Consider the following 15,493-nt stretch of genomic DNA (forward strand, 5'->3'; position numbering starts at 1 on the left):
TGTACCGTCTGGTTTTTCTGACTCTTTTACTCTCTGCTTGTCTCTTTCAGCATGTTTGTCCTGCTAAAGGGAGCAACTAAAGAGCAGGCCTTCATGATCGGCAACGAGATCGCAGAGGCAGTGACTGCTACCAACCCTAAACCTGTCAAGCTGAAGTTTGAGAAGGTACAGTCTCTGCTCGGTATGAAGTGTCTAGACTGGCTGGCTGTGTCAGTCTATTTACAGTGTGTCTTATTCAATCAACAGCCCTCACAACCATGATTTGCTATTACTCAGTGTGAATTAGGTTGCATTGACATTGTGTGTGGTATTTGTGCATTAATTACAGAACCATTACTTGAATCGTGTGTGTGTGATCCCAGGTGTACCTGCCGTGCGTGCTCCAGACAAAGAAGCGCTACGTGGGCTACATGTACGAGAGCCTGGACCAGAAGGATCCCGTGTTCCACGCCAAGGGGATCGAAACAGTGCACCGAGACGGATGCCCTGCTGTTTCCAAGGTAACAGGCAACATTTGACTATTTCTGCCTGCTCTCTCACTCTGTCTACACCCTTCAGTCACGCCACAGCCCGTGCTCAGACTAATGCACAGATAGGAATGGGAGAAAGGATTTATTTTTAAAACAGTCCTTGCCCGAACATGTGTTCTATGGTAGCAGTCAGCCTGGTCGATGTATAGAATATAGACTGGTGTGGGACCCCCCCCGTCTCCATAGATTTTGGAGCGTTCCATCAAGCTGCTGTTTGAGACGCGGGACATCAGCCTGGTGAAGCAGTTTGTGCAGCGTCAGTGTGTGAAGGTGCTGGAGGCCAAGGCCAGCATGCAGGACCTGACCTTCACTCAGGAGTACAGGGGCAGCGGCTCCTACCGGCCGGGGGCCTGCGTCCCTGCTCTGGAGCTCACCAGGTACACCAACAACACGCCGCCTGAGGGGAGGGTGGTCCTAGTGTTTATGACAGGATACTGTCTGAATTACAGTAACAGTAGCATCATTGAGAAATATTGTCTTGGCATGTGTGTGTATGTGGGCCGACGTGTGTGTGAGAGACCTCCCTCTCGTCTGCCTGCTTGCTCTTTGTGAAGCCACTTACTGATTTCCCAGAATGCCCATTGTCTGCCTGCACTACAACCGGCCTCGCTCAGTGTACTGTACCTGAGACAGTTGCTTAGCAACCCAGCCCTAATGGGTGGAAAAATATGATTTCAGATGGTTTAAGCGAGGAATGTTCAGCGTGATTCATGAAGATTAGCTATGAATCAAATCAAATCAAATTTATTTATATAGCCCTTCGTACATCAGCTGATATCTCAAAGTGCTGTACAGAAACCCAGCCTAAAACCCCAAACAGCAAACAATGCAGGTGTAAAAGCACGGTGGCTAGGAAAAACTCCCTAGAAAGGCCAAAACCTAGGAAGAAACCTAGAGAGGAACCGGGCTATGTGGGGTGGCCAGTCCTCTTCTGGCTGTGCCGGGTAGAGATTATAACAGAACATGACCAAGATGTTCAAATGTTCATAAATGACCAGCATGGTCAAATAATAATAAGGCAGAACAGTTGAAACTGGAGCAGCAGCACAGTCAGGTGGACTGGGGACAGCAAGGAGCCATCATGTCAGGTAGTCCTGGGGCACGGTCCTAGGGCTCAGGTCCTCCGAGAGAGAGAAAGAAAGAGAGAATTAGAGAGAGCATATGTGGGGTGGCCAGTCCTCTTCTGGCTGTGCCGGGTGGAGATTATAACAGAACGTGGCCAAGATGTTCAAATGTTCATAAATGACCAGCATGGTTGAATAATAGTAAGGCAGAACAGTTGAAACTGGAGCAGGAGCATGGCCAGGTGGACTGGGGACAGCAAGGAGTCCTCATGTCAGGTAGTCCTGGGACATGGTCCTAGGGCCCAGGCCAGTTGAAACTGGAGCAGCAGCATGGCCAGGTGGACTGGGGACAGCAAGGAGTCATCATGTCAGGTAGTCCTGGGGCATGGTTCTAGGGCTCAGGTCCTCCGAGAGAGAGAAAGAAAGAGAGAAGGAGAGAATTAGAGAACGCACACTTAGATTTACACAGGACACCGAATAGGACAGGAGAAGTACTCCAGATAAACAAACTGACCCTAGCCCCCCGACACATAAACTACTGCAGCATAAATACTGGAGGCTGAGACAGGAGGGGTCAGGAGACACTGTGGCCCCATCCGAGGACACCCCCGGACAGGGCCAAACAGGAAGGATATAACCCCACCCACTTTGCCAAGCACAGCCCCCACACCACTAGAGGGAAATCTTCAACCACCAACTTACCATCCTGAGACAAGGCCGAGTATAGCCCACAAAGATCTCCGACACGGTACAACCCAAGGGGGGGGGGGGCAATTTATTACAGTCATTTATCTTGCTGCAGTATAAAACAAGGAATCAAATGCATAATGTTTCATTTGTATATGTTCCCTTTTGAAGAAAAATATACAAATGTGATCATTTTAAAATCTAAATACTGCATGTGTGGTCCTACACCACAATATGGATATAACTGCACATATCTAGGGTGCTAGATAAGCAGGAACCAGCCATTCCTTTACTGTCTTGACACCCCCTCCCCAGGCGTATGATGGCCTATGACCGGCGCCTGGAGCCGCGGGCGGGCGAGAGGGTGCCCTACGTGATTGTGTACGGGAGGCCGGGTGTGCCCCTCATCCAGTTGGTGCGGCGGCCCCTGGAGGTGCTGCAGGACCCGAGTGTGCGCCTCAACACCACCTACTACATCACCAAGCAGATCCTGCCCCCGCTGCAGCGCATCTTCCAGCTCATCGGCGTGGACGTGCTCAGCTGGTACCAGGAGATCCCCAGGGTGAGGCTATAAAAGAGTGGTGCAGGTGAAGGGGTGGGCCATCTGCTCTAAAAGTTAGTTACTGGGATTCATTAAAATGATGGACTGATTAAACGATTGATGTTTGTTGACACACACAGACATAATGATTTTGAAAGCTTTGTTCAGACGGACAACAAAAGACATGTCGGAAATCGAATGAGACTCATCCAATGCCCAAGTCATTTAGAGGCACTGCCTTTTTGAGATGCCAACGCTGCCATCTAGTGGTGAATTGTGTATAGGACATGCTGATTTCATGCTGTTGTCTTGGTAGCCTGCTTCAGACTAAAGCACAAAGGGACATAGCTCTTAGAGGATAAAACAGTGTCTGCCCTGTCAAATAGTGAATGACAGTCTTGATGATGACCACTTTTCTATTATAGTCCAGCCCATGGCTCGAAACATGTCCTCTCTGTTCAGGTCCAGAAGGCATCGTGCTCCACCGTGGCTGAGAGGAAGGGGACCATCTCCCAGTACTTCACCACGCTGCACTGTCCTGTGTGTGACGAGCTTACCCAGCTAGGGGTGTGTACCAGCTGCCGGGGCGAGCCCCAACGCGTGGCCATCACTCTCCACCAGGACATGCGGCTGTGGGAGAGCCAGCAAGATCAGCTGCTACAGGTTAGCAGTCGGGGGGCAGGACATCACTGGGAAGCTACCACAGGCTGCAGATATGTTAAAGCTCATTTGAGTTTTTCTAAAAAGATAGAGCGAGAGAGCCAAACTTAGAATTGTATTTTTAACACTGTGATGTAATATTACAGGAATAGGTCACTGGTTGGTGTAAATCTGTAGATAGAACGAGCTTTAATGATTCATTAGTGTTAAACTCCATTAACCAGCCTCCTGTTTTCCATTGGTCCAGATCTGTAGGAACTGTAGTGGCAGTGTGGAGCGGCAGGTTCTGTGTGTGTCTCTGGACTGTCCTGTGCTCTACAAGCTGTCCCGGGTCAACAGACAGCTCTCCAAGGTGCCCTACCTCCGACAGCTCCTGGAGCAGTTCTGATTCTGAACACGTTCTGGCCCACTGCTCTGCTATTCTGGTGCTAAACCAATGCTGTCTCATCCAGCTCAGTGTTTCCTTGTCTTTTCCTTTAAATGGTGCTTTGATTTGTTCTCATTAGCTGCTATTGGTTGGTTGTGCGTGAAGCTGATGTTTTTCTTCAGATGGTCTCGTCTGTACCATAACGATGGCATTGACTCTGATCGAAGAGGACCTTACCGTTTTATTCTGAACTCGCAAGACTGAACACTATTCCTAAGGAGCTCCCGACGATGCGAAGATTGACTAAAGAAACCACTAACTTCATTTCCCTTTTTATATCAAATACCATTTTATAAATAGTTATTGTACAGTGCCCATCTGAATTCTCTCTGTGCATCAGCATTAAAAAAGGAAAGCTCACAGTGGACAAATCAACTAGCTATTTTTGATCCATTCTGTTTGTGTGCCATGGTAATACGTTGTTTTCCCCGCCTCGATTTGTATTTATGTCCAGTTTGGCAAAGCATTATCCTTATACTCCGAGACACTGATGCCTATCAAGAGGATGGGGACTATTAATTTCAGTTTTTACTTCTGGGACTGTTGCAATACTGTGTTTTGATAATTTATGGCAAGAGTATATTATTTCCTTAAGCTTCTTTTTTTTAATGCTTTCTCCATGTTAACAGCATATTTCATCTAACCATGTCAGATGGATTCTATTGTTTCCCAAAACTATACACAGGATCTGGATTTTTATAAATGTAAAAAATAAAATATGAAGGAAATGTTTGGGTTTTTTTCCGTTTTTAATGGACATTGCTGTGGCTGCAGGTTGACGATTGGTTTAATAAAACTCCATATATTAGTATTTTGTCATGGTTGTGATTTCCATTGTTTTAATAGAACAATTCAGAGATTGATCAAGTTATTAGCACAAAGATCACACATCTGAATGAAAAACTACAACTGATCACTGCACAACACTTCTAAATGATTTTCTAAAATATATTTTTTTGTTGCAGAAAACAAACTTCATTCAAAGGTCTGACAAAAACATAATTCATAGTCAGGCCACATTGGTGGCTGACATCCTATCTTTAACTGCTGAGAATTCACATATTACTAAATATGAATGACAAAGAAAATTACATCCAAGATATCTAAAGGAACCTATTTTCAGTGTTACGTTGGTGATTCTTAAAACCAGCAACCGTTGTAAGAGGCCTAACTTTCCCCCTAAACACAGCCTCAAATAACATAGTAGACATAAACTGTGGGGTAAATCCGTCGTATTAAACATTTTGGGCTCTATTCAATCCGTATCGCAGGAAGTTCAGCGTTAATGTCATGATTGAAATTTAAAGGCAATGTTCCCGCGTTAGCGAAGGCTGCATTCACGGTAAACGCTGCATATGTCGGGACCAACGGAAATTACCTTGGCATTTCTATTGCGTAATCTGTAACGCTTCAGCGATCCAGATTAAATAGAGCCCTTACATGTGAGTGTTAACAAGCTAAAGAAGCACATGACAAACAACCAGACATTAACAAACAAGTTTCTCGAGAGAAGGAGACATGGCTCTTGTAGAATACTAATATATGAAGTACTTATTGTAATGTCTTTACAGCACTCATGGTGCATTTCACACCCAGACTAGAACTCCTAGGTGTGATTCATTCCGATTGCACTTCGTGACTGACACTAAAAAGTTAATTTCTGATTTAGCTGACATATGCAGCATTTACTGTGAATGCGGTCTCCGCGAACGAGGGAACAATGCCTTTAAAAGGACCATTGCGGACAAAACGCAATTGGATTGAATCCCAGGTTTAGGGCTCTTCAATGTGTATCGCTGAAGCGTTACCGATTGCGCACTTGAAATGTCAAAGTACTTTTGGATTGAGCTGATTTATGCAGCGTTTACCGTGAATGTAGTATTCTCTGCTAATGCGGGAACACTGCCTTTAAATTTCAATCACGCTGAATTTCCACGATATGGTTTGAATAAAGCCCCTAGTCCCTCTTTTCCCGGTCCAGGGAAAGCAGCATTTTCTGTCCTGGTGAGTCCCCCAGCAGAGCGGGAGAGTCTGAAAAAGAGGTCCCAACTGTGGGCTCTAGGGACTGGGCAGTAGAAGGGACAAATGTGGCACTGATATCGCCTGATGTCCCCGTAACATCAGGTGGTGGGAGCCCTTTGTTAGGAGGTGACAACGCTTTATTAGGAGATAAAGAGAGCGCTTTATTAGGAGATAAAGAGAGCGCTTTATTAGGAGATAACAATGCTTTATTCGGAGAGTTTATAAGGCTGGCGTCATCCATCTCGATTACCTCAAAGTCAGCGTCATTCCACTGGTCTGCCTCGTCATCCTCCTGCTGCTCCTCTTCCTCATCATTTGCTCCTGAGTCCAGCAGGCCTTGGCGGTACTCACTGTCGTCGGGTTCCTTGCGGCCCCTGATGCGGGGTGTCCTGCTGGGGCCGCTGGGGGACGAGGCCAGCCAGAACATGAAGGGGAAGATGATGGAGGTCATTGTGGCGGTGCCCAGGGTCAGGTACATCAACAGGGGGTGACCATGGATCCTCCCCAGCAGGAAGCCCATCAGAGCGGGCAGGACCATCTCCCCCAGGGCTGCCCCCACCACGAAAACCGCCGCTGAGCTCCCCGTCACTGTGGTGTACTGCTCCACCCAGGAGATCCCACTGGGGAAAGTGGTTGACATGGAGGCACCATAGACACCAGTGCAGATCCACAGGGCCACCCTGTTAGTGCTGAAGAGGGTGAGGAACAGGGAGGACAGGGTGCAGCCCACCAGGCTTAGTAGGATCATGGTGCCTGGATGCATGCAGGACACAAAGAAGATGGCCAGGCCCCGGCCGGCAGCGAACGTCCCCCAGAACAGGGAGTTGAGCCCTGCTGCCTGGGCCTCCTCCATATGGATATAATCCTTAGCATAGGTGAAGATAAAGGAGCCGTACGCCACCTCGGCCCCCACGTACCAGAAGAAGAAGACAAAGAGCATGGCGATGAGTGCGTTGTGATGCTTTGACACCAGGTGCTTCCCTGAGGGGGTCTGTGCCCTGCCCTGAGGGGGCCTGTGGCGGGCATAGAGGATGAAGAAGAGGAGGGAGATTAACAGGATGAAACCACTGATCACAATGTAGGCCCACATGGACTTGAGGGTGCTGCTACTGAGGACATAGCGTTTGGGTACATAAGGGGACTGTGTTTGGAACACATCGTCTGTGACAGGTGGGGAGTTCAATGTTACCGGCGGGGCTGCCATGCTGCCGTTCGTAGCCACATTCAGCTCCAAGTCTGTTCCAAAGAGCAGCTTGGCGATGATGGGCGAGACGAAGGCCCCTGCGGCGAAGCTGAAGTGCAAGGCCTGCAGGTGAGAGCCAGCCTGATCTCCCCACGTCTGCAGGATCAGGACATTACCACCTGCCAGGGAGGACAGTAAATGGCATCAGAGGCATTCACTAAGGACCATGTCTTGTACTGTGCAGTAAGTACCTATTTACTATATTAAAGATAGATTGTCTGTTCCTACCTGTATCTAGAAAGCCCATAGAAACTCCAATACTGGACATCAGAGCAGTGAGGAGAAGGGCTGTCTTACAGAAAGGGATTGCAAACATCCCAAACGCTGTGATCAACATGGAAAGGCCTGTGATGAAAATACAGTGTTATACAGTGCACCATGCAATGTGGAAAAAGGTAATGAACACCCACAAAAAACAACCTACAGCATTCTTTGATAAACATACGCGATGCATTTACAGTAAGGCTTTGTGCATACTGTGTAGGCGAATATATATATATGGAGCAAAAATATAAACGCAACATTCAACTATTTCAAAGATGTTACTGAGTTACAGTTCATATAAGGAAATCAGTCAATTGAAATACATTTATAAGGTTGTAATTTATGGATTTATCATGACTGGGCACGTGGTCTGCGGTTGAGGTCTGTTGGACGTACTGCCAAGTTCTTTCTAATGACATTGGAGGCGGCTTATGGTAGCGAAATGAACATTCAATTCTCTGGAAACAGCTCTATTGGTCATTCCTGCAGTCAGGCTGCCAACTCCACGCTCAATCAAAACTTGAGACATCTGTGGCATTGTGTTGTGTGACAACTGCACGTTTTAGAGTGGCCTTGTATTGTCCCCAGCACAATGTGCACCATGCATCTGGCATGGTCTACATGAGTAACCACGTCAGCCCTGAGGAGTATTTCTGTCTGTAATAAAGCCCTTTTGTGGGGAAAACAAACATTCTGATTGGCCCACCCATGGCTGCACCCCTGCCCAATCATGCACCCCTGCCCAATCATGTGAAGTCCATAGATTAGTGCCTAATGACTTTATTTCAATTGACTGATTTCCTTATATGAACTGTAACTCAGTAACATCTTTGAAATTGTAGAATGTTGCGTTTATGGTTTTGTTCGGTATAGCTTCTTGATATGCCACACCTGTCAAGTGGATGGATAATCTTGGCAAATAAGAAATGCTCACTAACAAGTGATGGAAACAAATTTGTGCACAGAATTTAAGAGAAATAAGTGTATATGGAACATTTCTGGGATCTTTTATTTCAGCTCATGAAACATGGAACCAACAATTTAAATGTTGCATTTATATTTTTGTTCAGTATAATAATAAATGCCACTAAGCAGATGCTTTTATCCAAAGTGACTTACAATAATGCATGCATACATTTCTCATACGGGTGGCCCTGGCAGACCAACAATTGCGGCATTGTAAGCACCATGCCCTACCAACTGAGCCATATGGGACCACAAACCTCAGAGCTTAAATATAATGGGAGGTTTTTTTTGCCAACGGACATCATTTATTTGTGGTTTGAGTTTCTGTATATTATAATTTGTTAGACATACCCAGCAGAAGAAGGCTGTTCATGCAGTCAAAGAGAATCCCGGACAACACAGAGCCGCCTATATAGCCCATCGAGCGGCCTACGAAGATGTAGGAGATGTTGCTGATGTCCTGATTGACATTGATGGCAAGGTCTTGAAAGGTGGGGCCTAAGACAGAGATACTCATCCCCTGGAAGACAGAAATAATCATTTAAAAAAACACTTACTAGTATTGTCAAGTATAAGTAAGATACAGCCCTGCTGCCCCTAGTGCAGTTCTCAGGCAAACATTGGTAGCATCTAGGGCCCCATCATTTTCTAGGATACATATATTTTTTGAACTTTGTGTGGCAACCAATGGTAAAGAATGTAAACATTTTGTTTTCATGTCCCATTCTAAGAAGACAGTTATTCAAAATTGTACATTTGGACAGGTGTCAGGAAGTAAAAGTTCTGAAGTTGAAGAGCCAGTTTGACCAACTAACTCTGTCTTATGTCACAATTAAATGTTTATCAAATGTCAAAGTGCAGTTTAGGCATTAACCCCGAATTGTTGAGGCAAGATTTGGCATAGGGTTAAAAGCCTTGAGACATCTATCGCTGTGGTCGAACATGCAACCTTTGGCACCAGAAGCATATGCTTACGCCCATCCCCGTCCAATGCCCTAGCAAATCCGAAACATACTTGAACATAACAGCGCTCACTGTTGCCCATGGTGGCGGGTTTTAACGTCCTCAGACATGGATGGACTTCGAATACTGACTTGTATCACGGGTGACCTGGCTGGTTTTGCAGCCCTGAAATAACAATTCTGTTCATTCAGGATATAAGCCTAACAAAGCTCATTTGACCTCCACTGAAACAACCACAGAAATAATGAACTCAATGAATGCATCTTGGAAAGGCTAAATCTTATTGAATGGGAATACATAGACTTTGTAAAGCTCGTGGACAATAAAATGACGTTTTAAACATTTAAAGACAACCTACGATTTAGTATTAGCGACTATATGGGGATAGGGACACAAAATCCTAACAATAATTTCCATTTAAACCAAAATATGCTAAACGTTTCTCAAACGGAAGCAAACACAACGAAACGGGGAGGGATCTACCGGTACCTGCATTTGTCCAACAGAATTTCTCGTTTTGCTCTGTTTGGTTCGGTAAACGGTTTCCGAAATATAGTAGCTAATTTCAGGGCCTTGATGTTGACAACATTGTCAAATGCAGTCCCTTCTACTTGCCTACTAGCCTAACAATAAGCACTCTTACCAGTCCGAGGAACGATGCACAGAGCGCCATGGTGATGATCCAGCCGCTGCAGCCTCCAGAACCGCTGGCGCTGATAACTCCACCGATGATTTCAACCTCACCATCGGACCCCGAATTCGAACTCTCCTTCCTCCCTTTCATTACACTCTTCACCCCTCGCCTTGTGTCTTTCCTCTTGTCAAACAGAGTATGTTCCTCTTGGTCATCGTTATTATCATCCTCCTTCATTCTTGCGAAACGAACATGCTTCGTTTTCACAACAGGATCTCTGGCGGCCGAGGCAGACATGGTCGAGCTGTCAAATTATGGCTGCGCTGTATCCTGCAGGTTGGGAAGCTTGCGCCAGTGCGTTTGGTAAACAAACTGCGCGCACTGACCGTTCCTTCAACGACACTTGCTGATATATTTTCGAGTCATTCATTCATTGCATTAAGAATCGGACATGGGGAACGTTGGCTGGGTGGTAAAAGCCGTGGTTCCATATGTCAAGTGTATGACAATATGGACGTCAGCGTACAGGAAGTACTAGTCATATGATTTAAATTATTTCACGAATACAGCGACATCTAGCGATCATACTAGAAGCTATCATTATAAATATTTGTGCTTCTGTGCTTTACATGCACGACTACAAAAAAATGAATTATACTTGTAAAAATGCTATAAATTAAAGGGTGGTCCAATATTGACATTGGATTACAGCACACAATTACAATCACCCTTTGCTTTATACACTAAGTGTACAAACATTAGGAACACCTGCTCTTTCCATACAATGCTTACTTACCAGCCCTTAACAGTGCAGTTCAAGAAAGATAAGAAAATATTTACAAAATAAAGTAACAATAATATACCCCAAAGTGCCTTGGAACAGGGTATGGTAGTGGATGCCAGGCGCACTGGTTTGATTGTGTCAAGAACTGCAACGCTGCTGGGTTTCCCCCAGAATGGTCCACCACACAAAGGACATCCAGCCAACTTGACAAAGCTGTGGGAAGCATTGTAGTCAACGTGGGCCAGCATCCATGTGGAACGCTTTCGACACCTTGTAGAGTCCAGACCCCAACGAATTGAGGCTGATCTGAGTGGCTGAAAAGTGGGTGCAACTCAATATCAGGAAGGTGTAAATCATTTAGAAAGTAGGAGCCTGAAGAATGGTGTGTGTGTATAAGCATAAAGTAGAAATAAACAAGTAGCTTAAATAAACTAGGCCCTATACAGACATGTTGAAACACTCAAATTGTGAGTGTGTGGCCTATAATAATTTTACCATGATGCAACTGAAGAGTGGTGAGAAACTCAAGAAAAAAATCAATCATTGAGTCATTCCTTTGTTAAAAATATGTATTTAAAATGTGTTTATTACATATCACACAATCATGCAATTAAAAAAAAACATGAAGACTTTATGAAAAGCAATAACATGCTGAAATGATTAAATAAAGCTATGGGGGATTTGGATGATAAGCAATACACAATGTGTACACAATAAAGAAGTGAACCAGGAAAATTGCAGAACAATTACAGAAAACATGGGGTGAAAGTATACATTTCTTTGTGACAGTACGCATTACAGGATTCTTGTTGCATTATTAGGCATCAATACACACTCAATTACTCCTGTGTACAGCAAGAGTTGCTATAAAAATCTATATAACCTACATACAGTATGTATGTAGAAACATGTTATTACACCATTTCAAACAATATGCTGTTGAATTTGGTCTTTAGCCACTTAACAAAAATAGAACATGCATAGACTCATTTTTACATTCTCTTTACATTCTCTAAATACCGGGACATTCCCAAAAAGTGACTTCTTTGGATGGCAAGGAATTCATTCAGTATGAGAATCAATAATTATACTCAAACGATTAGTATGGTTTATGGCAAAGGGGCATCTCAGAAAACCTCTGGGAGGTACAATTTCAGGAATTTACAATACTTGAAAAATTACCTGAGGCTTTCATTGGTGAATTGCGCAACTGTGTATCTATGATCTAAAAAAATATATATAAAACGAATTATATATAATTAGAAATGCACTAATGGAAAGATATTCTCTGGTTAGAAAAACAAAACATCTCCAACATTCCTTGTAACAAGGGTATTATTTCACTTTGACGTTAACAGCAAAACATTTAAATGTGGAAATTCAAAGCTTAAAAAAGAAAATTCCAAAAGCAAGACTGAAGTTCAAGATAGCATCTTTTCTTCTCAGAATTAGAGATTTATTAGCATTTCCCAGGTCACAAAATTCCACTGAAGCACTGTACTTCTCAGACACAAACACGGTTCTGTGGTACAGATAGGCAGCAACACACCCTTTGAGGAAACAATGATGTCTAGGAAGCTGAAATACTCTTTTACACAGTCTCTCTCCTTAAGTTTGGATAATAAATAAAGGACCATGGCAGGAAAGGGAAACATGGACAGTTTTGTAATCATTTTAACCTCCAGAAATTTGCATGACATCGGAGGTAGATTGTGTCACAAGTCTTGCCTTGGAGAAACCAATGACCCACAAAGCTGGATAGTATGAATTTTGAAAAATTATGACTTTTCTGCGTGCTTAGTGGTCAAGGGATTGTCGAGTCAAAATCCTTCACTGTAAAAGTTGTGGGTTCTCAAGTTCTCCAAGGGCAATCTTTATAATTATCAATGATTGTTGAATTGCAGGGGGGTGATAACATGTTTGAAAAGCCTAATGAACTATCCTGAGGGTGGTGCTTTGGTAAACAGAGTTGGCTGTAGACAAATCAGCCATTTTCTTTTCTTTACATTTCAAGGCCACAGGCAGAATAATCAATACAAAATAAAATGGTGGACCATTTGGCCTTCAATACATCAAATAATGAGAAAGGCCAACACCCATCAATTATGGCATGACATCAGCCACTAAACAAATTCTAGAAAAAAAATAAATACAAATGAATAATATGATCGTTAAAACAAATATTTTTTCTAATAAAAGGTTAAACTGAGCACAGTTACATTGAGTCAAGTTAACCATTGACTAATGGTCACTTTTGTCAATGACTAATGGTGCTCGCATCTCAAATTACATTTGAAATATGTTGGAGCGAGTGAGCGTACTACAATTAGAAGATATGCTGAAAGTATAATATTAGTTTACTATATGTGCGGGATAAAATACTCAACTTCAACAATAAATAAATTCATAAAATGAACGAATTAATCCACGTTTCATGTCAATGACTCCCTACAAATCAACATTGACATTCATCCTTCACTCACGTTGCAGTCGGACAAGCAGACGTTTAGTTTTAGGATCCTGTTTTGTGCTGGCTATAAACTACGTACAATAAAATGACAATGTTGGTTCTGATGTAGAAACACTGAAAATGATTTTTAGGCACTTTGTGGGCAAAATAAGCTAAACTATCAGAGATCATTACGACTGAATACAGCCTCAGGTAAAGTCAGGCCTATTTCAGGTCCAGACTACTGCAGCCCTGAGATGACGATGATGACAGTTCACATCTCATGGGCGGGACGCTTGAATTGTGCTTTAAGCTGCTCCCTTGAGGTGCCGAGCACTTTTAAAACTAAGACAATGGTAAATGCTACAACCACTAGAAACAAGCGACCTCGCCACTCATTATCACATACAGTACTTCTTTGAAGTGATATTGTACACTCGGGTCATATTTCAAAAATATAACTCACTAATTCCCCACACATTCACAATCTTGCCATGTTTTAAGAGTGTTAAAAACCCCACAGATAAACAGAAAAGGGTGAATTAACGTTGACAGCATTTTTCCTGGTTATTAAATCTACTCACCAGTATACTTTTTGTATCTTTGTTATACTGTAGTCAAGACAAGCAAGTACTTATACTACTTATGAGATGATTGGGGTCATTTAAGAAACAATAGATAGTTTCTTTGACCCTATATGGTCAATTATGTCCCCAGTGTTGATTGGAAATATAGTTTTAAAAACAAACCCAATAAATCTAGTTTGTGTTTATCTTTTCAAAATTCTGCAACGCCTAAAATCTATATTCAAGTTCGTATTGGACATTTCTACTCAATGAAAATAATGATCCTCAATGCCCTTAAAGAATGCACATTGAAAACGGGAGAATTTGCTAGCGAGACTGGCCCCTGCTATTCTTATGTAAATAAGTGCTTGCAGCCTTCAAAAAGCACCCAAGTAATGCGCGTGTTCCCTTGTAAGAAATATAAAATGTGAGATTTCTCCATTTTCCATTTGAACCTTTAAGTTAATTCAACAGCTGTAAGATTGATGGAAAACAACAATCTGATGCAAAGCTCTTCAAGATCACATTCATGTTCAATGTATTATTACTTCAACATTTTCCCCACATTCTCCGGCAAAAGCAGCCATTAAAATATTGTTTACACATACACCACAGGTCAATACATATTTTGTCTATACTTGTATCATTAAAAATATATAATCAGCAGTTCCAACTGTATACCTGCAAGTGAGTATGAACTCTGTATGTCCGGACGCATCTCTTTGTTTTGAGTGTGTTTTAGATGACAGAATTGGGGTCTGCGGTCTTCGCTGCAAGTGCATCTCCCTGACCCCCACTGTCCCTCTTGAACTTCAGCATCTGCTCCTGGGTGCCATCCGTGGCTGCCTCTTGCTCTCTCCTGATACGTCTAGCCTCCACCCAGGGGATCAGACACAGCACGGCCCCACCAACGATGGGAGGGATACCAGCCAAATAGAAGGCCACGTCGTAGCTCCCCAGCCTGTCCCTGAGGAACCCTGGAGAGAGCGAGCGAAAGAGAAAAATCAACATCTGGGAGTCGCTCATCATGACTCATGTAGTGTCCTAAAAACTGGCCTCAACAAAACGAGCTACAATGTTCAGCAGCACCCCTGAACCCCACAGGTCAGCTATAGTATGCCCCCAGTCCTGAGGGCATAACCCTGTAGCGTTAAACCACAGTGAACACCTCATTTGGTCCTCTCGGATATAAAACAAAGGCAGGCTTATCTGTGCTGGGACTGAGTGATACTAAGTAGTGTGTCGAAACCCACTCTTGTAATACAAACATGGCTGATTATTACTGTCCAGTGAAGACTGAGTGGATTAAGGTCAGAGCCAATAAGCACCCTCTGTTCGTCGCCCCTTGTGGTTGTTTCCCATCCCTCGGCAGCACCGAGTTGCATGACTTCCTGACTTTCCCTTAGTTTCCTTCCCTCTCCCTGGAATGCCAGTCTATTTCTGAGGAAAACAGATGCTTCGTCTGTAGTACAGTGTAAACAGGTTGCACATGACTCATGTGGATATGAATGACATCCAAGTTAGAAAGAGCTTATCATGAATGGACGTCTGTGCACTCAACATTCCAGGGGTGGAATTGACATACATTTTCCACAGGGTATATAATTTCTTACACATGTATCATATTCATGACATAATGTCTCTCCTCATATCAACTTTGTAGAATGTGTGAAGTTGCCGTGTTCTGAATAGA

At 43.6% G+C, this 15,493-nt stretch overlaps 3 protein-coding genes across 6 annotated transcripts in view; 1 reads left to right on the plus strand and 2 right to left on the minus strand.

The window, feature by feature from the left end:
- Nucleotides 1-4,717, plus strand: part of LOC123990676 (DNA polymerase zeta catalytic subunit-like) — a 137,781-nt gene extending 133,064 nt beyond the window's left edge. For both annotated transcript variants that reach the window (XM_046291415.1, XM_046291416.1), the window contains exons 27-32: nt 51-165; nt 363-500; nt 717-907; nt 2,597-2,843; nt 3,285-3,485; nt 3,730-4,717. In XM_046291415.1, coding sequence (XP_046147371.1) covers nt 51-165; nt 363-500; nt 717-907; nt 2,597-2,843; nt 3,285-3,485; nt 3,730-3,870 — 1,033 coding nt within the window. In that variant the 3' untranslated portion in view covers nt 3,871-4,717. The remainder of the gene's footprint in view (nt 1-50; nt 166-362; nt 501-716; nt 908-2,596; nt 2,844-3,284; nt 3,486-3,729) is intronic.
- Nucleotides 1,940-10,465, minus strand: LOC123990677 (sodium-dependent glucose transporter 1-like). 3 transcript variants are annotated; one of them, XM_046291419.1, is made up of 5 exons: nt 10,011-10,465; nt 8,756-8,924; nt 7,403-7,519; nt 6,182-7,293; nt 1,940-1,999 (listed from the first exon to the last, which is right to left on the minus strand). In XM_046291419.1, exons 1-5 carry the CDS (start codon nt 10,296-10,298, stop codon nt 1,958-1,960), a joined length of 1,728 nt encoding a protein of 575 aa, XP_046147375.1. In that variant the 5' UTR covers nt 10,299-10,465; the 3' UTR covers nt 1,940-1,957. The 3 variants fall into 3 exon arrangements, with proteins under 3 accessions (XP_046147375.1, XP_046147376.1, XP_046147374.1); XM_046291420.1 differs by lacking the exon at nt 1,940-1,999 and adding an exon at nt 2,706-3,561; XM_046291418.1 differs by lacking the exon at nt 1,940-1,999 and having other exon boundaries at nt 2,706-7,293.
- An 888-nt stretch (nt 10,466-11,353) lies between these two features.
- The window catches only part of LOC123990678 (monocarboxylate transporter 10-like), a 71,769-nt gene continuing 67,629 nt past the window's right edge, over nt 11,354-15,493 (minus strand). Inside the window, exon 6 of the mRNA XM_046291421.1 lies at nt 11,354-14,777. Within this exon, the coding sequence (XP_046147377.1) occupies nt 14,539-14,777 (239 nt within the window). The 3' untranslated portion in view covers nt 11,354-14,538. The remainder of the gene's footprint in view (nt 14,778-15,493) is intronic.

This window comes from Oncorhynchus gorbuscha, linkage group LG12, assembly GCF_021184085.1.
Source record: "Oncorhynchus gorbuscha isolate QuinsamMale2020 ecotype Even-year linkage group LG12, OgorEven_v1.0, whole genome shotgun sequence".
Classification (NCBI taxonomy): domain Eukaryota; kingdom Metazoa; phylum Chordata; class Actinopteri; order Salmoniformes; family Salmonidae; genus Oncorhynchus; species Oncorhynchus gorbuscha.

Bases quoted from the DNA above. Each gene is read 5' to 3' on its own strand.
- LOC123990677 (XM_046291418.1), bottom strand. From the start codon at position 10,298: ATGTCTGCCTCGGCCGCCAGAGATCCTGTTGTGAAAACGAAGCATGTT. The intron at 8,925-10,010 runs GTAAGAGTGCTT...TCTGTCTTCCAG, and splicing joins GTGCATCGTTCCTCGGACTG to GGGATGAGTATCTCTGTCTT. The intron at 7,520-8,755 runs GTATGTCTAACA...TTTTCATCACAG, and splicing joins GAACAGCCTTCTTCTGCTGG to GCCTTTCCATGTTGATCACA.